This window comes from Oryx dammah, unplaced genomic scaffold (assembly GCF_014754425.2).
Source record: "Oryx dammah isolate SB20612 unplaced genomic scaffold, SCBI_Odam_1.1 HiC_scaffold_2, whole genome shotgun sequence".
Taxonomy (NCBI): Eukaryota; Metazoa; Chordata; class Mammalia; order Artiodactyla; family Bovidae; genus Oryx; species Oryx dammah.
Genome location: NW_024070186.1, coordinates 74114467 through 74138769, shown reverse-complemented (window position 1 = coordinate 74138769; position 24303 = coordinate 74114467). Strand labels below are relative to the sequence as shown.

The following is a 24303-nucleotide window of genomic DNA, read 5'->3' as shown; positions in this document are numbered from 1 at the left end:
GTTTGCTCTATACTGTTATCACCCCACTTCCAAGAAGTTAGGTGCAACAAGGCTGAAACACAAAAAGAAAGTGAGCCTGGAGAAGCCTGCATTTGGCCTCCCAATGACTCCTAGGAATTCTGAAGGGCCAGGGCTGAGGGGCCATGAATTTGGGAGGTGGAATGAGGAGGGGCAAGAGAATCATCTTATTGCCTTTATTCTGCTGACGGCCCAACTGGCCCCACGGCAGGGCACAGGACCAAGCCTTTACACACTCACCCATGCTCTCTGTGCAGGCCAGTGCATGCACACATACGCTCACACACACACACACACACACATCCGACCTCTGGCTCTGAGAGTCAGTCTCTAGGGGGCAAGGGGCTGCTCCTCAGCTGGCCCCTGCTTGCCCTTTTATGACAGCACCAAGGGCGGGGATGGGGCAGGGCCCTCAGCCCCCAGAACAAGTCCCTGTGCAAACTGGAGGTGCCAGCTGGCTTCCAGCAGGGGGCTTACGTTTCCCCATTCCCAGGGTTCCCTCCTCCAGTTCCTGAGGGAGGGACTGCTCTCTGCCTACCTGGGGGGGGCCAGACCCCTGCCAGGGCTGGGCCCTGGAACCCAGGCTTATTCCCCACCTGACCATGCCAGGACCTCCAGCACTGATGAACAGCCAAGTCTGAGGTGGTGGGGATCCCCCCACCAGCGAGGAGGAAGGCCTGGGCCCCGAGGGGCTGGGGAGGGGTCGTCACCCCCTCTCCTAATCCATCTTCAATATGAAGAGGTTTGGGGCATACTTCCTGGGGAGGGAGCACAGGCCTGGAGGAGAAGTCCCAGCTTGGGCCTTTCCCAATCTTCCATCTTCTGGGCCACAGCCTAAGGCTGGGCATCCAAAAGTCCAAAAGTCCAGTCGGCTGGTTGAAGTTCCTGTACGGTCCTTGGTGGGGCACACACCCAGTGGGAGTCGGGTGTCAGACCTGCACAGGCAGCGTCTGGTTCATCTGCAGCCGCATGTCCTGGATACTGCTGAGGATCTTCTTCTGGTGGCCCGCCAAGGTGACCCCGATCCGGAGCAGGTCTCTGCAGAGGGGCCAAGGGCAGCGTCAGTGCCTCCCCTCCTGCCCACCACTCGGGCCCAGCTCAGAGTCCCCAGCCCCGGCCCTCCAAATGTGAGGCACACTCACTCTGCAGTCATCTGGGCCACCAGGTCAAAGGATGCAAACCCTGCACTGACAAAGCTCTCCTTGTACCGCCCCATCTTGATGGCGTCTAGCCAGTCACCAACTGTTGTGAAGGTGGTGTAGTCGGGGACCGTGCGGTCCAGGAGGGGTTGTGACATGCTGTGGGAAGAAGAGGGGACCTGATGAGTCCTGATGTCGGGGGAAGCAGGTTAGGGCTGCTGGCTCGGGAGCAGAGGCTGAGGTACTGACCCAGACTGGGCACTGGCGATGACCTTAAGGCTGGCGGCATTACGAATGAGCTTGTCCAGGGTGTTGACGATCTGGGAGAATTTGGGCCTGAGGTTCCGGTCCCGCACCCAGCAGTCCAGCATGAGCTGGTGCAGTGCTGTGGGGCAGTCCATGGGTGGGGGCAGCCGGTAATCCTGCTCCACGGCATTGATGACCTGAGCCAAGAGCCAGGAACCCTGGAGTGAGCCACCACTTGGCTCCCCAGCAGCTCCCACCCACCCGAGCGCTCTGGCAGGTCCAACTCACATCCTGGTTGCTCATGTCCCAGTAGGGTCGCTCGCCGTAGCTCATGACCTCCCACATGACGATGCCGTAGCTCCAGACGTCGCTAGCAGAGGTGAACTTCCGATAGGCTATGGCCTCTGGGGCAGTCCAGCGGATGGGGATCTTCCCGCCCTGGTGAGGGGGGCACACGCCCTTCACCCTATGTCTCGGGGCTGGTCCCCAGCCCCGAGCCCCTGCCTGGTTGGCCCCGCCCCCAGTCTCCCTCCCAGCTGCTTCCTGTACCAGGGAGCTGGTGTAGGTGGGGTCAGAGGGGTCATCCTCCAAGAAGCGGGAGAGGCCGAAGTCTGAGACTTTGCAGACCAGGTTGCTGTTGACGAGGATGTTGCGGGCAGCCAGGTCACGGTGGACGTAGTTCATCTCGGACAGGTACTTCATGCCGGCAGCAATGCCTCGTAACATGCCCACCAGCTGGATGACCGTGAACTGTCCATCGTTGAGCTGGAGACAGTTAGGAGGCTCAGGAGGCGGCCCATCCCCTGCTGCCCGGCCCTGGCTCCGTCCAGGACCTGCCTGCCTGTCCAGCTTCCCAGGTCCTTCAAGACCACGCCTCGTCTACCCCTCTGACCACATCCACTGTGCACTGAGAGTAAGGAGCTGCCCTCCTGTGTGGCCAGCATCTGTATATATCACTGATTAACCCCTGTGAGGACCCACTTCTATCTTACAACCAAGGCAGCTGAGACTCAGAGAGGTTAAGTAAAAGCCTGAGGTCACACAGGCAGCAGGGGGGCAGAGTCAGGATGAGAACGCTGGTATTCCTGGCTCTGAAGGTCCAGCTCTCTCCCTGTACTGGGCCACCTCAGCAAATATTTGGGCTTGTATAGGGTCTGTCTGACTTGTGGGAGCGGGTGGCTTACCCAACCTAGCTGTCTAGGGAGTGGAAGGGGGTTCTTACCCGAAGGAAGGAGTCCAGGGCGCAGTTCTCCATGAACTCAGTCAGGATCATGACTGGCCGACTTTTGGTGACTACGCCCTCCAGCCGGATTATGTTGGGGTGGTCAAACTGACCCATGATGGAGGCCTCGCTGAGGAAGTCCCGCCGCTGCCTCTCCGTGTAACCCACCTTCAGGGTCTTGATAGCCACAAACACCTCCCGGCGGCCCGGCTGTTTCAGCCGACCCCGGCACACTTCTCCAAACTCCCCTGCACAGCACAGGGCACAGGTACTAAGCTATTTCTGTACCTAACTGGCCTCCACCCTCCCCCAGGGGTAACCATCAGCCTCTCCTCCCCACTGTGTGCCCCAACAGACTCACCAGCTCCAATCACCTCCTCTATCTTGACGCAGGACACATCAATCTCCTTAGCAAATTCCCGCACAGCCTCATTAGGGTCTTCATAGGTAAAGGGGTCGATATAAACCTTCATTCCAGGAGCAACTAGAGGAAGAAAAGGTGGGCATGAGAGGGAGCCAGATCCTTGGGCTGAGGACAGTGAGGGAACTCTGCCACCCAGATCCTGCCCCAGTCTTCCTCCCTATCCCCTGCCCCCATAGGAGCACATTCCAACCTCCCTGCTAAGCCTGCTCTGTATTCCTTTCTGATGAAGCTGGAGCTCCCCTGTCCCCACCCCACCACTGTCCCCTTGGTGAGAACTAGCAACCATAAAGCCTAGACAACTAGTATTCTTCTCCTTTCTCCCTCATCTCTCATCACGTCAAAGCCTGTTTCAGACCCATCCCTCCCCTCATTCCCTCTGCCCCTGACCTTGCCAGGCCGTCAACACCCAGACTACTGCAACAGCCGCCCAGCTGGGCTCTCTGCCTCTGGACTTTTCTCACCTATCTAGCCCGCATACCTGTCTTTCTACAACAATGCTTTCATTGTATTGCTCCCCAGCTTGAGAGCCTTTCAGATTACCTATGGTGCAGTCAAGTCCAAACTCCTCTGCCTGCCTTTCACGACCCTCCAAGGACTGGCCGCAACTACCCAGCTTGACTTTCCAGCAGCTGTCAAACCAGTCTTCTCACTGCCCCCACAGTTGGGCATTCTCTCCACCCCACCCACTACCTTCCAGAGGCTCCTCTAGCCCAGAATGCTCCCCCTTCCACCTCTCTAAACCCCACTAAATCTCACCAGTCTCAGCTCAGCCCAAGGCTACCTCCTCCAGAAAGCCTTCCTCTCTTCTGAACTCTCACTGCCCTCTGTAGCAGGAACCCCTGACTTAACCCTGAATTGTTCTCTCATTGTTTCCTGTGTGTACGTATGTTGTCTTTCTCACAAGACTAACTACCCCTAGGACAGGGGTCACATCTCACTCATCTCTGGGGCTAGCAGGAGTGAGGTAGGGGCTCAGGAAATGGCACTTAATTGGAAGCAGGACGGGGCAGCCAGGGGAGGAGTTCAAGGAATGAAGTCCCAGCCAGGGAAGAGGGTATCCCCAAGCCCTGCAGGGACCAAGGGAGCTTTGGGAGGTGGGAATGAGGAGACAGACTCACTGTATTGCTGCAGCTTCTCCGTATACTCTGAATCAGAGCTGTGCCGCTGCTTCCTAGGGGGAAGGGGAGAAGGGAGGCCTCAGACAAGTCCAAGCTCCCTCCGTTCAGGGAACCCCTGGGCTCATAGGAGGGGCAGAATGCACAGGGGATGGCCCAGTGCCTGGTCCCATGGTCAGTGGTTACAGCTGCCTCTGGGTCTGTGGGCAAGGGGCTCCGTGGACTTGATCCCGGAGGGAATCTGGGGACAGGGTGAGGACAGAATGAAGACATGGGTGTGGATTGGAAAGGGCCTCTCCAGCAATGACACCCTGGGCCTAGGAAGGCTGTGGTTCCAGGTCTGATGTGGGTGATGGTCATGCATGTGCTGAGAGGTTTCAAGGGCACTAAAGGAATGCTCCAGTGGACCCCGAGCCCATCAGTACCTGAGGCAGACGACAGCGATGACCACCACAGCCACTACAAAGACCAGCCCAGCTGTGGCTGAGCCCACGATGAGGGGGAGTTGTTCCTGGAGCTGCTGGGCACCAGAGCCTAGAGACGAGGGGGAGGCACAGGTGAGTGGAGGGGTGGCAAGTGTGGGCGGTGCAGGGACAGGTGGGGGGGGACATGTACCTCTCTCGCTTGTGGTCTCAAACTCAGCTGGGTGGCTGTATTGCCCATAGCCAGCTACCGTGCGGGCACGGACCTGGACCACGTAGCGGGCATCGGGCCGCAGCCCATCCAGCTGCACGGAGTTCTTCTGGCTGGTCACGGTGGAGGCAATGCCCTCACTCTGCAACGCCAGGAGGACACTGAGTCTCAGTGGGTCCTGACGTCCCTTGGCCCCTGCCCACCCTCCTCAGTACCCAAAGCTTCCCTCCCAGGGCCCCCGACACTATCTGGGGCGATCTTCTTGCCCCAGGGCTTCTTCCTGCCCTGTGAGGCTCTGACCTTCTCAAAGTACTTCATCTCGTAGTCCAGGATGACTCCATTGGGCCGCTCTGGGGGTGCCCAGGACAGGGTCAGGCTGCTCCCGGAGCTGCTGTGCAGGCGCAGTGTCGGCACTTCGGAGGGGGCTGGGGAAGGGGTGGGGCTCAGCACGGGCATCCTCCCCAAGGACCCAGTTCCCAGGGGCCCCCCGGTGGTCCATGGGCAGGCCCCAGACAACTCCGCTCTGGGTGGGGAAAGATGAACCAGGCCCTACCCTCCCGTGTGCCCTCCTCACCAGCCTGGTTGGTGGTGATATTCACAGCCGCGTAGCGGGGGGGCAGAGGGCTCTTGCCCGAGACGCCGTTGACCGCCTGCACCTCGAAGGTGTAGCGCGTGTGGGCGAGCAGGTGGCTGACGTGCACCCGGCGCTCGGTCAGGCCCAGCTGCCGAGGCACAAACTCCACGTTGTCATCACAGCGTGAGCAGGTCATGGTCCCAGGGCCCCCATGGCACTTCTTGCAGATGACATTGTAGAGGAGGTCGTCCCGGCCACCCAGGTCCCGGGGCTCACTCCACTCAAGGATCAGTGAGGTCTCATTCACATTAGAGATCACACCCCGGGGCGGAGATGGCACAGCTGTGGGGAAGATGAAGGGGAGAGCAGTGAGCTGGGGTCCCGGGACCACCCTCTGCCCAGGGTGCCGGTGTTCTCCAAGCTGCTTCCTACCTCTGCTTTTGCCTCTGCTTTCATATGCAGAATACCCTTCCTATGCCTCTTCATGCTCCTATTTGGGCACACTCCTATTTGGCCTTTAAGGCTCAACTTGAGAGGTCACCTCCTCTTGGAAACCTTCCTTGATTCCTCCTCTCCCCATCCTCCGTACTCCCGTAACCATTCCTGGGCATCCCTCCAGCTTTGCATTTAGCACATTATATGGTTGTTATCTGTTTCCACATCTGTTTCTCCCACCAGGTTGCAAGTTCCTAGGACAGTTGACTGCATCATTCCTGGCACCTGGCAATGCCTGGCACCAAAGGCCAGAGTAGAGAGAAAGCAGAATACCAGGCTGCCCCAGGGATGTGAGGCCCCCTCTCTGGCTGGAGCTAGACCAAAAGAATAGCAGTCCTAGACAGAAGCAGCAGCAGTAAACTGGAGGGTCCTAGACAATTCCTGATACCCGGCTAGGAGCTAGCAGATGCTTATTAAGTATTGGTGGAGGGCTAAGCCTTTCAGTTCACCTGGATTCTGGCTCAGGGGCTGGTCACTTCCTACCTGTGCCATGGTTGAGCACAACATCTAACCCCCACCCTGAGCCTCAGTCCCCATCTGGAAAGTGGAGATATTCATAGAGACGGTTTAGGCATCCCCAGCCTGGCCTGCAGAGGGAAGGCCTGGAGTGGAGAACATGAGGATGCGCCACCACTCACTGGTGCAGGCACTGTCTGCGGAGTCGGAGTCTGCGCGGTAGAAGTTGTTATGGCAGGTGCAGATGCCAGCGGCTGGTGAAGTGGTGCGGCTATTGGGTGGACAGGGGAGGCAGGGCCCTTCTCCCTGCTTTGCCTTGTAGCTCCCGGGGGGACAGGCTGTGGGGGAGAAGAGGATGGAAGTCTCAGCTCCATCTCCTGTAGACACAACCCTCCACACCTCCATGGGAATCTGGCCCTTCCCCAGCAGAGGTCTTGGCCCCTCCACCTCCCAGACTGTGCGGGCCATGCTAGTATTGCCTAACTCTGACTGTAGCTACAAAAGGCCCTTCTGCCTCGTGGAAACCCCACGTCAGCGGATTCCTCCCCACCCCTCCCCCACCCCCACCCCTGGGGCCTCATGGAAGAAGACGTCAGCTCCATCACCTGGACAGCCTGGACTTGTTGAGGCAGGGAAGAGAGAGGGAGGAGGAGGAAGAGGAGGGGGATGGGAAGAGACCACTAGCAGGCTGGCATCCTCTACTCTGCTGGGATGCCCCCACCCCTCCCTGAAACTCAAGGACAACTCCTGAAGAGCCTCAAGAACACTCCAGAACAACCAGCGGTGGGGACTCTGAGGACTCTGAGTTTCATGGCCCATCTCTCTCCCCGCCCACCAGGAGCAGGGCATCAGCTCCTTTCTGCCCTGGGGCAGGGGTGGGGGCTGAGAAGGGGTGAGAAAAGGAGAGAAAGAAACCAGGCAGGAAGGCTGAGGTCACCTGGAGTTCAGAGGCCTCAAAGTGTCCACAAGGGGAACCCCAATCGCAAGAGGGAGCCCAGAGCTCGGTGCCTGAACACCTGGCACCTCTATTTGGACTTGGTGATGGCCGTATGATTTATTACTCAAACTGGACTGCTTTGAGAGTAAAAGGGGTCACAATAATCACAATAGCTTGATGGGTGTAAACCAGGGCTGCCCTGGACACACTAACACATATGGTCACCCTGTCCATACACAACTGCTTTCTAGAAGGTTATCCTGAGTGTGGGATGTCCGGAGTTGGGGCTATGCCTTCTCTGGGGTTTAATCTCCCCTGACTAAGGTGATATTCCATCCAAGCTCTTTTGAGCCAGTGGGAGAGGGGGCAGGGGCCAGGCCAGCCTGGTTGCCATGGGAACCAGCATGCATTTCCTGCCAGGGACCTGCAGAGTGTTAGCCCCTCTTCAGGCTGTCAGGCTCATCACCCCCACCCCCTTTCTCCACTTAGGAGGAGGAAGTCTGGGGGCAGGTTCCCATACTGAAGTGGAGAGGCGCCGGGCAAGGCACTGTTCACCTTCCCATGACAGCACAGACATGAAGTCTCACAGCCAGGTTGGGCCACCAGCCCCCCCACACCAAGGCCTGTGCAAAGAGCAGGCTCCCACCCTTTGGCGCTTCAGGCTGCAAGCACCAGGAGGGCAGACAAGGCCTTCAGCACTTTGACACGCATGGAACAGCAGTTGAATGAGGCTGTGGTCCCAGTGCCCACATTTCCCACCATGAGGCCTGGAGAGCAGAACCTCTCTGAGCCTCCTTATTGGCTAAACAGAAGAGGTAAGTGGAATCTCCCATACAAGACTGTGGTGAGGCTCAGGTGAGAGAACCTCTTGTGAACGGGGGTTATAGGTGGAAAGTCTAGTACTGTGAGGTCTTAGGAGTCTTGGCGAACCACCAGAGGCAGGCCCCCTACCCTCCTTGTTGCATGCCTGCGTGTGCACATGCTCAGTCGCTCAGTCGTGTCTGACTCTGCGACCCCATGGACTATAGCCCACCAGGCTCCTCTGTCCATGGGATTTCCCCAGCAAGAATACTGGAGTGAGCTGGCATTTCCAGGGGATCTTCCCAACCCAGGATCGAACCCACGTCTTCTGCATTGGCAGGTGCATTCGTTACTACCGTGCCACCTGGGAAGCCTGCTCTTGTGTGTCAATCAAGGACAAAACAACCCCTGTCCCCTCATCCCAGGACTCCTGCAAGTCACAGCAGACACTTGCATGGTGCTCTGCTCCCCCATGTGCCGGGCACTGTTCCAAGGGTGCCCATGCATTGGCTCAGTTCAGCCCCATTACAGCTCCATGAAGGGATCACCACTAATGCCCCCATTTTGCACACAATAAGGAAATCAGGGTTCAAGAGTTCAATGACTTGCCCAAGGTCTCACAGGTGGTAAGTGGCAGAGTCAGAACTTAGGAGTTAAGAGACTGGGCCTCTGATCTCCGTACTATAAATGTAGCGTCGTAAGATGCAGACGAGACACCCAGGTTAAATGGCCAAGCATGAGGTGCCTGGAGCTCCACGGCCCACCCAATATTTCCAGGTGACACATACACTCGGGCCTGGACAAGCAGGCATCTCTGCCGGCCTCACGAGGCTCTGAGCACGTTCTCCAGGTGCCTCTTTGTCAAGGATTCCCCATGGTTTCCTTCCTCTCTCTTTAGTTTCATTATTTCTCTTACGATCCTGGTGTCTCTCCTCATTTTCTCTCATCTCCCTTCTTGTACAACATTTTTGGCACCTGATACCCCTCTTCCCTTTCCTCCCTCTGCCCCAGATCTGGCAGGCAGGAAAGTGGTGGGTAGGGGGCAATGGGCAGTGGTGGCCCAGGCCTGTCCTCCATCCCCTCCCCCAGGCCAGTCCTCACTCACGGCGGCACTGGGACTCCTTGGCGGCTGGCTCGTGGCCGGTGGCACAGGTACAAGCGCCCACAGGCACCATCCACTCCCCATCACCGTTGCAGTAGAGTTTGAGGGGCACGGACACCTCCACAGCGTTGGCGATGCAGGTGCCGGGGGCGATGACCAGTGAAGTGGGCTCAGCCCCAGTGAGGGTCTCAGGGAAGAGTGCAAAGCCTGCGGTGGTGGACGCACACTTCTTGTAGAATGCGCGCACGGAGATGAGCGACATGCAGGCGCCCTGGTCCTGGAAGGCCAAGTAGAAGCCAGCCTTGGAGAGCGGCCCAAAGCTGCGCACCTTGGTGTTGACACGGCCAGTATCGAGCCGGGAGAAGCTCTCATCGGGTGCAATGGTGTCCACCTTCACATAGGGGTTCTCCATCCAGAAGGGGGAGGAGGCTGAGGCCACGTCACTGTCAGCCTCATAGTAGAAGAGGTTAAAGGTCTCCTTGCAGGAGCCAGGGATGTTGGGAATGCTATTGCAGTCCCGCACAGTGAACTTGAGCTCCACGTAGACCCGCTGCACATCTCGCCGCCAGATGAACCCTGTGCGAAGCCAGTTGTTCTGGCTGGACTCCCGCACGTTACACACCTGGTACGTACGGATGGGGTTCATGGCTTCATCATAGCCGCTCACCTCTTCCCACTGCGCAAGTGAGAAAGACAGACAGGGAGACCAGCATTTGCCGGATGCTGACCACAAGCCCAGGTCTGGCCTGTTACGCGTACTTCACAGAGATGCTCCCATGGCGCAGTGGCTGAGCATATAGACTAGTGGGCTCCAGTCTAGGTTCTCTGTTTGCTGTGTGACTACAGGTAAGTCTCCTAACCTCCCTGGCCTCCCTTTCCCCGTCTGGAACATGGTAAGAACAAAGATATTTAAGGAATAAATGACTTTAACTGAATAAAGCGCTTAGAATGGGGCACCTGATAAGTACTTTGTAAGTATCAGCTATATTGCTTATTATCATTATGCCTCAGTTTCATTGTCTATAAAATGGGACTGAATGAAAGTAAATGAGGCTGTGAGGAATTAAATAGGTCCAATAAACACTGATTACCACTATGACCATCACATTTAACCTTCACAGTTCCTTAAGAAGATGCATCTGTTGTTCCCACTCCAGAGAAGAGGAAGCCAAGACTCACAAAGGCAGGGACTTGCCCAAGGTCACAGAATCAGGTCTGATGACTTGCGGGTCTGTAATGTCACTCAAACCCAGTGTTCCAGAACTTAGTACAGTTGTGAAGGCCAACGAGGGAGGTCAATTAGAACACGTTAGAGATGTCAAGGACTATAGGAATGTAACATTCAAGAAATGGAGGCCCAGAAAGGTAAACTGTCTTGCTCAAAGTCACAGCAAGTCAGAGATCTGGCACCAAAGCTTCCTTGTTTCCAAGCCAGGGCTCTTCCCAAGGACCCAGGAAGGAGGGAGACGACAGACATGCAAAGGGCTGCCAGGTAGAAAGGGATGGGAATGGGCTGAAGACAGGCTGAGGGGTGGGCAGAGGGAGAATGGGACAAAGATGGTGTATATGTCGGAGGAAGGACAGAGGCAGGCTGAAGGGTCAGAGATGAAAACACTTTCAGAGATGGACCAGCAGGCAAGGAGGAAGGTGACAGGTGCAGACAATGTGGATACCACAGGTGGGAAACTGACAAGTAGGGGACAGAGGCAGCCCTGCTGAGGCAAAGGGGCTAATTGGCAAGCAACACTCAGAAATGGAGAGGCAGTCTTACCCCACTTTCTGGATGAGAGGTCCATGCCAACTCAGATGTCACCCATTTTGTATCCATGAGGGTCTCTGTGGAAGCAACAAGAGAAAAAAGGCCAGGGGCCAAGCTTAGGATAAGGAGAAAGGGGGTTGCCCAGGAAAGTCCAGGATGCCAGACATCAGTTCCCACCAGGTACTCCCAGGTTCCCAAAGCTCTCAGCTCCCCAGGCCCAGAGGAGACCCTGCAGCCACTCCCAGAGATGTCACAGCCTCAAAGATGTCTTGTCGGGCCAGCTGGGAGTGGGTGTTAGTTGCTGACCCCAGGTCTGGGTTAATGAGGCAGGAGCCAGGGCCGGTTCACACACCTACAGGCTCTGCTAATCTCCACACAAAGGGGCTGGCAGGGCCTTTATCCTGGAACAAAGGGCCGTGTGCTTCAGACCCTGTTGCCCAGGCCTCCCCTGACTCCATTCCCAACACAAAGGCGCAGCCCCGCAGCCCCACGCAAGCCTAGAGGAATGGGAGAACAGTCGCAGGCCAGAGCCCACACCCACCCAGCCTCCTACACAACCACCTCCGGCAGACAGGACAGGAATGCTCTTTGAGAATGGGGTGAGGACCACCAAGGCCCAGCCAGCTCCTCTAGAGCTAGTTCAGTTGTTTCTGCAATCCTTGGATAAAAGTACTGTTGGTGTATCCCTTTTACAGATGAGAAAACTGATGCCTGGATACAGTATGTGAAAAAAAATGAAAGTATTAGTCGCTCAGTTGTGCCCGACTCTGCCATCCCACGGACTGTAGCCCACCCGGCTCCTCTGTCCATGGGATTCTCCAGGCAAGAATACTGGAGTGGGCAGCCATTCCCTTCTCCAGGGGATCTTCCCAACCCAGGGATCGAACTCAGGTCTCCTGCACAGTAGGCAGATTCTATACTGTCTAAGCTACCAGGGAAGCCCAAGTACAATATATATAGGACCTAAGGTAACTGCTAGAATTTGAGGTTAAAAGTTTTGAAACGTGTCTCAAATTCAAGTCTGACTCCACAACCAATCTCTTAACCAGGGTACTGTGACTGCAATATGCCCTTCTGTAAAGAGGAAACAGAAAGCCTGGAAAGCTCCTGTGTATACTTTGTCTCAACCAAGCTGTCACCTCCTCCGAGAAGCCCAAGTTAGTGTTAGATGCCTCTGTGTATCCAGGGTTAGGGGCTTTGTTGCAGCATCAATGTCATTCTAAGCTTCGGGTTTTTTGTCTGTTTCCTTTTGCTTGGCCATAGGATGGGTCTAGTAATGCTTCTGACATAAACTTGCTCCCCTAGGAACTGGATCTGGGTTTTGCCTTAAGAAATCTCCTCTCAGCAGTGAAACGCCAACATTAGACCTATGAGTGGGAAAGAGGTCCTGAGTCTTTTCTCATAGCCTGGAAGACAGCCAGTGGTTCTCCCCTCAACTCCAAGCTGGAATGGGGCAGGACTGCCCCAGAACTCCTGGGGGCCTCTACATCAACAGTAGGGGCAGGCTGGAGGTACTTGGAGAAGGCAGACCCAAACCCTACAGACTCCCGGCTTACGGTCTTCGCCAGTTTCCTGCAGTCTGGCTCTGAGCTGGGGATGGTGGACGGGGCAGCTGTGGGCCCAGGCCCTCATGTGAGGCAAAGGGGGCCCGCCAGCAGCAGCCATTCACTTGGGAATCGCGGCTCCCTCCTTCCTGCAGCAGCAGCTGGCCCCTGGAGGGCCAGGCTGAGGGGTGAGCCATCCCAGCTTCGTCGTCGGTGGCCTGACAGGCCCCTCTGGCAGACAGACAGACAGACACCACGTTCAGCAGGGGTGGAGGGGTCGGGGAGAGAAATGGGGGTGGGCAGAAGCAAGGGCCCAGAGACAGGCAGGGAGGGAGACAGGCAGGGAGGGGCGGAGCGAGCGGATGGTGGGCGGCACCCAAACTGGAGGGATGTGCGGGGTGGCGGGCTAGGACCAGACAGCCGGGATGGCCGGCGGTGGACTACAAAGACAGCGAGATGGAGAGACAAGGAGGCCTAAGGAGACAGACACGGAGAGGGAGTTGCCAAGTAGCCTCTTCCCCAGCCAGCAGCCCGGAGTGCTGCGGTCCCTGGGAGCCCCTGGGAGCCGCGAGCCAAGTGCACCCCCTCCCCCCAGCCAGTCCGCCTGCTGGTCTGCCCGCTGCCCGCCGCCCGCCGCCCGCCGCCCGCCGCCCGCCGCCCGCCGCCGAGCCGGCCGGGGCTCCCACCGCTCCCTCGAGCTGCCTCCCTCCTCCCTCTCCCTCACTTCCTTCTGCTCAGCCTGTGCCAAACCCATCTGGAACTGTTTAAACCCAAATATTCAGCCCCCTCCCCCCTCCAAGCCAGATTCCTCCACAGTTTAAAACAAGCCCTGCGCTGGCTCTGAGAGGCGGGAGGGAGGGGGCGCTGGGGAGGGGGACGGGGGGGGGAGGTTGGTGAGGGGAGGCTCTTCATTTCTGTTTAATTTCTGGGGAGCGAGAGGGGGAGGGGCGGGGGGATCGGCCCTCGGCCATCGCTCAGCCTTGGCCATCGCTCAATCTCGGCACATTTTTCCCATTAATGAGGAGAGGACTTAGATTTCGAGTCCTGTGTGCCTGAGGAAGGGCTCGGTCACCCTGCTGGGGAGGGGCTTGCTCTCTGGGGGAGGGGAAGGGCCTACTCCCTTCTGCAGGAGGGAGACCCTGAGGTGCCTGTGTCCCAGCCTCAGGAAGAACGTGGGGGGGGGGGGCCCAGTGGTGTGTGTGAATCTATCTGTCTGTGGTGTTGCGGGGGAGAGGCTCACCTCTCCAGAGCCCACCTTTCCTATGTGTAGGGTGTGTGTGTGTAAGTACACACTTGCTGGGGTAAAGGATACAGGTACAGGGGACAAGGACAAAAGAGGAATGAAGGAGCAGTCTCCAAACTCCCCAGCTGCCCACCTCACGCCCACCCCCGTCTGTCCCGCCATGTGGCTGCTGGAGGGGAACCAGAGGGCGGTGGACACTTGCAGACACAGGCTCCGTTGGGCAGGGAACCCCACCACCACCCCCGCCCCCCCGCAAGAAAGCAGAGGAAGTGGCCGCCGGGCCTTTCTGGAACTCTCTGGGACTGGGGCTCCAGTGCTCAGAAGGAAAGCAGCACCCCTTTCGGGTTTCACGGGGCCAACGGGAATGGCCACGTGGCAGCAGCTGTGTGGCTCTCGCTTGTGCACACAGAGGCACACACCTCACCGAGTTCTCAGTGGCTGGGCTCCTTCCCACCACTGGGGCTAAAGAGCGACCAATCCCACATATGGTGGACAAAAACACACAAAGCCAAAGCCACCCGCAGACACACACATGCTTTCACACACAGCCTGCCTTTCACAGACACACGGACGCATCTGGTCCAAACAGATCAGTCTTCCTGAGACGTCCATATACAATGAATCTTTCCTACACACAGATTCGGCATGCCTTAGGCAAAGACTCACTCTCTCAGCCTTCATATGTGCGGATTTCCTGAGACATATGCATCCGCGAGGGCGTGTGCAGCCAACAGTGCGTTCTCCCTACACACCCAGCCGCACGCTATTGCCAACCACACGTCACAGTCTTAAGTGTAGTCAAGTGCAAACACAAACACCAGTTTGCCTGTACAGATGCCGTGACATGCTCTTACACAGTCATACACAACTAGCATCAGCTGCACACGCGCAGATGCCCACTTGCACTGAAACGTTCCACAGGAGCATGCAGACATAGTATGCGTATCAATATCTAGAGGTGGCGTAAAGCCTCGGAGTTGCATTCTCGATGCACATGCCACACACACACATTCTGCAAGCCTGTTCTTTCTGTGAGGTGAGTTTTCAAGCGAAATGGAGAAGAGTTGGGAGAGGGCACTCTTCTGCTGAGAAAGCAGAGAGACTGGGGCAGCCTTGACCAGAGGCACAGGGAAGGAACAAGCCCCAGACCGGCTTCCTGTGGCCCTGGCCCAGGCAGGAGCTGTCACAGGTCACGAGGCTGGGGTTGGGGCAGGGGCATGAAGATGCTTCTGGGTGTGGCAGGGTGCAGCCTCCCCAGGTACAGCCCTTGCCCAAGCAGCAGGCCACTTCCCTGCTAGCACAATGGTACCATCCCCAGCTCTGGGGCCGTGCTAGGGTGGGGGTGCTAGGATGAAGGCAGGTAGCCTCAGGAGCTTCGGGCAGCACATACACGCATAAGTTGGGGGTCCAGGAGGATAACATCATGGGCAACCAGCCTGTGTCTGAGGGCCTCACTGGGCCATACAGGAGCCTGGCACCTGCCCTAGTGAAGGGCCAGGGGCACATGACTTTAAGGAGCTACTAGATCCCACAGCATCCCCAAGCCCCAAGTCACACAAAGCACCCCACCCTGCGAGCAGGTGTGCCAGTGAGACCCAGAGAATAAAACACAATCTAGAGAACAGGAGCAAGGAACAACCAGCCCAAACTCCAGACCACGGACTGTGAGGCGGCAGGAAAGGTCACACTCCTGGACTGGGCCAACAGAATGTGCAGGGCCAGGAGGACAGACACACAGGGTCTGAGCAAGGAGGCACGCCCTGGGACGCTGCCTGCAAAGAGAAAGGGAAGACTCGTCCAGAGTCGGTCCCCCTCTCCCGCCTGGGATCCCTACTTCAGACAACCAACCTGAGCGATCTGTCCTGTCTTCTCCCCTCCCGCCCCTCCCCTGTGTCTCAGCGTGTGCACATGCGTGTACCAACCTGCACACCCAAGTGGTCAGCCAAGAGGAAGGGATCTAAAGCAGACCCTGCCACAGGACCTGGAGGACCTCCTCTCCCTCCCGCTGCCACGGCCCCAAGCCCCTCAGGTCTGGGTCAGAGAGGAGAGGCGCATCTCAGAACAGGGAACACATTTTGTTTTTCATTCTTCCCCTCAGATCACAGGGATTTATAATTAAATAAACCTGAGAGGGAGGAGAAGGGAGGCGGAAGCAAGAGGCAGGAGCCCAGATGCCTCCGTGCTCATCCACGGCCCCCACCCTGCAATGCAAGAGACCAGGGTTCGATCCTTGGGTTGGGAAGATCCCCTGGGGTCGCAAAGAGTCGGACACGACTAAAGCGACTAACACTAAGAGGACTAATGGCCCCCACCCCAGTCGTGGCCCTGCCAGCCAGCCAGAGGGCGGAGGCACAGCTCGCCTTTAAGGGCTTCCCTGGGATCCTGGCTGCAGCCGGTCTGACCAGGAGTCTCAGGGCAGAGAGGCGACAGGAGACCGGGTGCCAGGGCCAGCCCTCGGGGCAGGGGCCGCTCCCACCCCATCAGGTGCCCAGCTGTGCCCAGTCTCCCTCCCCACCACCCCCAGCTGCCCAATCCCGACAAACCAGTTTGACTCAGCACAACAGGCAGGGCTACAATTTTCAAACTATGCAGGCCTGGTGATTCAGCCTCTTCATGCTGTTTAATTAGTGGAAGGCCGGGTGGCAGAGGCCTTGCCCATGGCAGCTTTGGGCTAGCTTGCTGCCACTGAGGCCACAGTGGCGGCGGCGGCGGCAGTTCTGGTTAAAGGGAAGACGATGACAGGCAAGCTGGTTCCCTCGAGTACCCGCCACTGTCCCTCGTCGCAGCTCTGAGGTGCCAGCTCAAGACAGACGGGTGAGGGGCACCAGAGGCCACTCAAACACATGCGAAAGCCACAGAAACCCCAGCCCGCTGTCACTTTTCAGCTGCCACCTCCTCAGTGGTCACTGCCGCTGAGAAAGAGGTGGACTCACACACGCCTCTCTCCCCAGGGAGAGTCTGCCACTGCAGCAACAGGGCTTGCCTGGGAGAAGGCCGACCAGCCCCCACCTCTTACATCTGGTAACTGTTTCTCTTTTCTCCAAAGGGTCTCTTCCTAGCAGGGACCTCCCCATCCTACCTGAGGTATAAGGACCCTGTGGTCTGGATATCCTTCTTCATCCCACGCCCCGTTCCTAGTCCGCTCACCTACTAGACTCCACTCACGATCCGTAAGGGGAGAACGGTCTTGGCTTGGGGGACTGGGGAACATGATACGAAAGAGGAGTGAGCAACCAGGTGGCCCTGTTTCCCCGTGACTGAGGGTAAATTCGAGGGCAATTTGTACGCATGTTGGGGGTGGAGGAATCAATTAGAGGGCAAGGAAAGCTATTTCTTTAACCAAGGAGGACAAGTAAGGACCCTGGCTCTATCCTCATGGAAAACTGAAATATTTGCAGGCAGAACCTTGGTGAACCCCAAGTGTGTAGATGGAAGAGCAACTAGGTGCTAGTTGGCATCTAACCAATGAGACCATGAGGGACAACACCCACAGCTTAAGAACCTGGCCTAAATATAATGACCCCAGAGGCCAAGGGCAAACCAAATACTAGCAAAACCAAAGGGAAGGCTGGAGTAAAGGGTTGAGATCCTCCACCCATAAAGCTTGGGGATGCTGAAGAGATCTTCGGTGCTGGGTGTCCCACCTAGCCCTGCCCTCTGGCCTAGCCCAGGACCCCCAAATCTACCCATCGCCCATTCAAGTTCCCAAATAAGGATGGGGTACAGGCAGGAGTCAAGGTAAAGTCTCCTCCTACCCCATCCTGTCCCTCCCAAAGCTGGAGAGAAATGGAGGTTGGGGGAGGCGGGATAGCAACTTCCCCAGACCAACTTCTCCTCCCCGCCATCATTGCTTCCTCTAAGCTCCCTCCTGCAGGGCAAGGGTACACACCAGTTTCACTTTCTGGTGCTCCCCAAGGAGCAGACCCTCGGGTAATAATAATAACAACAGTTAATCCTTGAATAACAATAGCTATGTGCCAAGCACTTGACACACATTAAGGGTTCAATCTTCATAACACCCCCTAGGAGGTGGGCTCCACTGCTCTCCCAGGTCACAGTGAGGGAGGGCAGGAGGGCGGGTAGGGGGACCACTGGGCTGGGGTCAGCACCTGAGGCATCATCTCTCTTCTTTCTTTCATTCTCACACTAACTGAAGACCCTAAATTCTGATATATGGCAAACGTGAAGGGATTAATGAAAGCCACACTTGGGAGGCACTGCCACCTTCTTAGGAGCGCCCCACACTGGCCTGGCCTCCCAGCTACCACCCACGCAGTCAGGGAAGAGCCCCAGACCCCACTTCACAGCTGAGGGAGGAAGGGACAGAGGAGGGGCCACAGCCCCACTGCCCTCTCTTTCCTGGGCTGCTGCAGCTCACCAGGCTTCTGCCTCTTGGTCGGCCCCTCATGTCCTGGGCCTGGAAAGCCAGATGCCAGCTCCCAGCTAGGGTCTGCCAGCTAGGGTCTAAAGGGACCAGCAGATTGTGAAAAGTGAAAAGGAGAAATAAAGGAAGGGAAACAGGAAAAAGGGACACAGGGAGGGAAGAAGGAAGGAAGGGGGTGAGCCTTTTCAGGTAGCCCTTGCTCACCTGACCCAAACCACCCCCCTTCGCCCCACTCTTAGCATCAGCACCCACTGCACCCCACAACAAGGGCTCTGGGGCCTGGCACACACAGCCCCGTAAGCCCGTGTGCCGGTGTCGGCTCTCCTAGGCTAAGACACAGACCTGGGAACTCCAGCAGGCTCACACCCTTGAGGCGATCAACAACAAAGCTCCACACTGGTTTCTCACGCCTGTGATCCTATCACACACATGTGGGTGAGTGTGCGCCAAGTGTGGGTGCGACCTCGGTGTGTCTCTGGATTTGCATGTGTCCACCCGTGTGAATCAGTCTGTCAGCACCAATGGGCTCAGAGATAAAAGACGATGGGGATTCAGAAGAATGTTTTTTTTTCCTCCTGGAGAAAATGAAAAAGCACCAGAAGATGCCTTTCTCTCGTAACTCTGTTCTTTTTTCCTTCCAACCTTCAAGTTGACCGACTGTGAACATGCGAACAAACCAAGTCACACAGAATTCATGTTTTTGTTCTTAAACTAAGAAAGTGACTAGATCAGTTAAAGATACCAAATAGAAGTACTGCCTGTCATCTCAGTTTCCCCCAGTCTGTGGTGTCCTTCCCTCCACATTCAGGAAGGTTTTTATTCCCTCATTTAATGGCTCCAAAAATTTTAGAAAACCGTGTGTGTATGTATATGTATCTGTCTGTCTGTCTATTGTTTGCCGGGGGTCAGTGCCTCTGTCCCCGCAGGCTCGTGTCAAATGGATGTATGTGAGCTCTCCCACGGGGGGCAAAACCACTTAGGCTGTTCATCCAGGCACAGTCCTGTGGAAGTTGGAGCAACCCCCACCTCCCAGCAGCCCTCTCTGCAGGTTTCACACAACCCACGGAGAAGCCTGGCCTTTTCCACTGGATAATGGGTAAGGCATCAGCTCTAGCTCTACCTGAGACAAACCCCACAACCTCTGGAGTTCGGTGGAGACCCCAGCACTGGGGGTGGGGGTCCTGCAAGAAGGCAGAGGGGGAGCGCCAGAGCAGTGTGCAACGGCGGTGCACACAGCACCTTGTGGGTAGTTGGCGCTCGGTAAACCGTCAACAATAACAGGCTCCCGCCTCACCATCCCAGCAGCCATCCCCTGACAAAGCGGAGTGCACGCACTCACACTCTCCCGGTCAACTCCAAGAGGTTCCTCGCCGACGCGGCCCCTCAACCCGGGGAGCCCAGCAGCAGCCTCAGAGCCCTGGCCTTGCCTGGTGGGGGTCGCGCACACTTCCCTGCATCCAGGAGGTGCGGAGGACGCCGCTCCTCTGTCCTGAGTGCCTGGCACTCCTACAGAAGCTCACCGCCGGGCCATGACTTTTCAGGGACGCTCACCCAGGTCGAGCTGCCTGCGATCCCACAACCGGCAGACAGCCGGCAGCTGGAACCTACGAGGCGGCGCCCAAGGCGTCCCCGCCACCCCAGCTCCAGCCTCTGGAGAGGGTGCGGGTGTCCGAGCCTCCTCCGAAGTGCGCCTGGACCGCATCGGACCGACACCGCGGACCCACCCCCGGCCCCCGCTCAGGCGACCCGGACACCTTAAGCCTTGGACGCACTCCCCCGACGCCGCTCACCTTCCAGCGCCCGGCAGCCGGCGGGCAGCAGCAGGGGCAGCAGCAGCAACGGAGAGAGCAGCGGCAGGAGCCCCGGCGGCAGCGGCGGCGGCGGCGGGCGGGCTCGGGCCATGGCCGGGACTGGCTCTGGGAGCCGAGCCGGGCCGCGCCGGGCCGCGCCGGCGGGGCTGCGGGCACCCGCAGGAGGATCCGCTCGGCGGACGCGAGAAGGCTCGCGCACGGTCCCAGGAGATCCAGGCAAGGAGAGGGTGCAATCCAGGCAGGCGGCTCCGGGACCCAGGCGGCGCCCTGAGCCGGCGATCCTGGGGTAAGCGGGCAGGTTGGTCCTGGGGTAATCTGGACGGACCGGTCCAGGAGGATCCCGGGCGCTTGGAAAGCTCGGAGCCAGAGAACTCGGGGAGGCGGGCCGGGGCGGGAGGGAGCGAGTGGTAGTAGTTCGGTGTGCACAGTAATCCAGCGGTCTCCTGCGGGCCCGACTCGGATCTGAGACTCCGGGTGCGCGCGCCGTCCGGGGTCCGAGCTGGGTTCTTGCTGCGCCGCTCACGTACTCACTTCTGCTCTCCCCAGCGCTGGCGCGGCCGCTCTGGACGAGAGGGGCGGGGCTGTCCGCCTGCCTGTCATCGCGGAGTCCCCGCCCCTAGCCACCCACCGCCCACTCACAGACCGCCAGGCGCGCTGGTTCGGCCTCAACAGCACTCCGCCGGAGTTCAGTTGGCAGCGGTTCCGTCACGCCCACCCTCAGGTTCTCTGAGGCCTGGGGTGGGCGGGGCCAAAGAAAAGATGAATTAGATTGGGCGGAGCGATACTGTCCATCAGAAAGAGAAGCCCGCCTCCTGTCCCCAGTAGTGATTAGTAACCGAACCTGAGTCCGAGGTGCCATTCACGTAAAACGAGCCGGGGGCGCCCCCGTGTGGTCTGTGCGTGCCTGAGGCCGCCCCATGTGGCTGTCTTTACAGGCACGTCCGGACCCAACCTAATCGCGGCTTACGCACTACCAGGTGGGCGTCCTCTGCGACACATCCTGTGACCAGGACCTTCTCACTTGTTTATTCATTCGTGTATTTCATCATTCTTTGAGCCAAAGACTGACTAGAGTTTTCTGGCGATACAGCAATGGATAAGACAGAGGTTTGTGTTCTCTTGGAGCTAACACAGCGGTGGAGGCAGGCATGAAGTCATCACCGCAGAGTGTAACAGTTATGGAGGAAGGACGGAGTTGCTGGAGCCCATGCGAGAGGCATGGCTATGTCTGGCCTTGAGGAAATGACGTTCAAGTCGAAATATGAAAGGTGAATAGTAGGCGAAGACTATGTGTTTGGGGACCGGTGAGGGCAGTCTCAAGCAAAGCAAACACGCTTTGTGTGAAGTCCCAGGGGCAAGAGAAACTGATATTCATTGGAGGAAATGGAAAGAAGTTCAGAGTATCTTAAATATAGAGTTGGAGGCTGAGGGGAGCCAAAAGGAAGCTTGGGAGTAGCTGTGGGGAGCAGAGGAATTTTTTTTTTTTTTTTTTTGGACTCAGAAGGCCTTCCTAAGAGCTAGGGTCTGAAGCAGGGGCATTACTTTATCAGGTTAACATGGCTTCTCTGGGAAGGAAGAATGAGATGAGGCAAGGGTGGAATCAGGGAGGTCAGTGAGGAAGCTGTGCAGTGGGCAGGCAGAGGAAGGTGCTGGCTTGGACCAGGGTGGTGGCTGTGGGGATGGAGAAAAGTGGGTAGGTCTAAGATATTTTAGGACACAGAGCTCAGGGGAATTGTGATTGGGTGGTTGAGAAGCATGGGGTAGATAGAGACATTAAGAAGAATCCCCAGGTTTCTGAACTGGGCAAATAGACTACTACCCCATTTGCTCAACAAACGTTTGCAAAGTGCAAAATCACTTTGAAAAAAAATCAGTCTAGTTTACTAAGATGTAGATGTTATTATAGCCCCATTTTACAAACGAAACTGACATCTAGAAAGGCTTAGTGATTTGCCCCAAGTCACAGTGCTTATAAGTAGCAGGATGGGATTTGAATTAGAGTGTATAGCTCTTTTTTTTTTTTTTTTTTAAGGATTATATAGCTTTCAGACTCACTCATTCTACTTCATCAGACACCTTAGGATCACTGAGGTGCCTGCTAAAAACTCAGAATTCTAAGCCACCTTGGATGTTGGGACTCAGAATTTCTGGGGGTATGGAGCCCAACAGTCTGCATTTCAAATAAGCATTCCAGGGGATTCTGATGCACTCTAAAGTCCGAGAGTCACTATCACCATGCAGCCTCTCACTATCCTAACTGGAGAAACATCCGTCCCTCTGAACCTCCTCCAGATACCATGAGATTTCTCAGGACAGAGAGTAAGAGATCAGATTCTGAGCTGCCTCAGAAGCAAAATGGTCACACTTAATCCTTTGACCATGAAGTATCCTAGATCCAGTCCTAAAAGTTCCATTAGTGTAAACTGATCCATGGATCCAGTGCTCAGGGACATTGCTCTAGAGAGGTTAGTCCTACTGGCCAGAGGCATGTGAGAGTACATGGGACTGGAGTGTGGGTAAGGGGTGGGGGAGGATGCCATGAGATTCCCAGATTTCACCCCTTCAATCTGGTCTCAAGCCCCAGAGACTCCCAGAAACATCATTCAAGGTTCTAGGTCACAGAAAGGATCTTGGAGATCACCTTGTGCAACTCTCCCATTGAAGAGCTGGAAGCCTAAGGCCCAGAGACAGGAGGGCTGGCCCTAGAGTCCCCTCTGCCCTGGGGTGCTGGTTGCAGTAGGACAGGGTAACATTTCGGCAGGTGGCCTGGCAGCAACACCTCCCAGCTGAAGTCCTGCTCGTAAGGTGGATCTGTGAGGCCGGCAGTCCTGTTTGCTCAACATCTGTGCCAGGGTAGGCCTCGCCCTGGACAAACACAGCCTGCCTAGCGGCAGGCACCAGGCTCCTTTGTTCTCGGGCCTGATAGCAGAGGCTGCAGGGCCAGCAGGTAACGGAGGGCCCGTCCTCACCGGATGTTGGCACTATGGTTCCCACGGGACTGGCTCCTGATCAAGAGGCCGACAGGCTGGAGGGCACCTGAGTACTGGCTACAGCAACCTTGGGCAGGAAGGTGACCACCTGGCAACAGAACAGACGTGAGCAGAGGGCAGGTGGAGGGACAGGAACTGAGAGCCAGGCCAGATAAGGAGGGCTTTCATCTCTGCAGGGCTAAGTGAGCAGACAGTCTTCGCCCTCTTATCTTTTCAGGCTGATGAAGTACCAAGGAACCCAGGAGCAGGCTCCTCCAGCTTTTGATTTGGAGTGGAAGGAGAACGTCCAGACTGAGGTCAAGATGCCTCTCTCTGGGCCCATCATTCTTTGCCGGTTTGTTTCTAGGAGGGAGATTAATGTAGAAGGAAAACCTTGGACTTTGGCATCAGGGGGAGCTAAGTCTAAATCCTAGCTCAGTCATTTACCAGCTGGGGGACTTATGATAAGAAGCTGGAACTTTCTGAGCCCAAGTATCCATGGGAATGAAGGTGGGACAATGATCGTACCGCCCTTACAGGGCTATGATGATGCTCTGGCCACAGGGCCGGGAGCACTGCAAATATCTAATAAATGCAGGTGCCATATAATAATTAACACTCATGCCCCAGAACCAATCTGGACACACGGTCAGTTTTGGGATAATTAAAATAGAAGAATGTATGTGAATTGAATTGGGGCTGGAACCAACTCCAGATTCTCTTTTTAAAAAATGATAAATATGTGTTCCTGGGTTTGTGGTTTGGGGATGGTGGTGAGAAAGACAAAACTAGGAGAAGAGGGCTTTGGGGAAATAAGTGATGGGGGATGAGTGCTTTTGGGGTTTCAGTTAAGAACTAGCATGGAGGCAGAGAGTCCAGCGAGGAGGGCAAGGAGTGATGGTGACAGGGCTGGCTTTGTATAGCATGGTAGTCTGAGCAATGGGATGGGTGGTCATTTATAGGAAGAGAAGTAAAATCTTGAGGAGGGGTAATGTGGTTGGGGCAGGAAGGGGGAATAGGGACTGAGGATGTCATTTTGGACTGGCTAGGTTTGGGAGGCCTGTCAGCATTCAGATGGGCTCATGGAGCTGACAGCTGACAATACCACTCCCACCTCCTTCGCTGACCTCCAGTGCCACCTAGGCAGCCTCAGATCTGATCTCTCTCTGTCACTTGTAGGCACCACCTCAGGACCTTTGCACTGGCTGTTCCCTCTGTCTGGATCTCTTCTTCTTCCAGCTCCTATAGAGCTGCCTCTCAGAATTTAGGTCTCCACTTAAATATCACCTTTCTGACCACTTTGATCTCCTCCCTCCTCCCCCACACCATCACTGTCTCTCCCATTGCACTATTTTATTTTCCTTATACTTAGCACTAGTTGAGATTATATTACATAGTCATTTGTCTATGTATGCACTGTCTGTCTCCCTT

The 24303-nt window shown here is 56.6% G+C and overlaps 1 protein-coding gene across 1 annotated transcript; it reads right to left on the bottom strand.

The window, feature by feature from the left end:
* Positions 1-179: 179 nt before the first annotated feature.
* On the bottom strand, positions 180-19994 carry EPHB3 (EPH receptor B3). Its single transcript, XM_040252348.1, has 16 exons — positions 19883-19994; positions 10934-10998; positions 9166-9838; positions 6505-6660; positions 5372-5713; positions 5098-5222; positions 4780-4939; positions 4590-4698; positions 4168-4220; positions 2987-3109; positions 2626-2873; positions 1953-2168; positions 1692-1841; positions 1407-1600; positions 1161-1316; positions 180-1056 (listed from the first exon to the last, which is right to left on the bottom strand). The coding sequence occupies exons 1-16, from the start codon at positions 19992-19994 to the stop codon at positions 948-950; spliced, it is 2991 nt and encodes a 996-aa protein (XP_040108282.1). The 3' UTR covers positions 180-947.
* Positions 19995-24303: the final 4309 nt, after the last annotated feature.

Bases quoted from the DNA above. Each gene is read 5' to 3' on its own strand.
- EPHB3 (XM_040252348.1), bottom strand. From the start codon at position 19,994: ATGGCCCGAGCCCGCCCGCCGCCGCCGCCGCTGCCGCCGGGGCTCCTG. The intron at 4,221-4,589 runs GTACTGATGGGC...CCTTCCCCCTAG, and splicing joins ATCGCTGTCGTCTGCCTCAG to GAAGCAGCGGCACAGCTCTG. The intron at 2,169-2,625 runs GTAAGAACCCCC...AACTGTCTCCAG, and splicing joins CCCTGGACTCCTTCCTTCGG to CTCAACGATGGACAGTTCAC.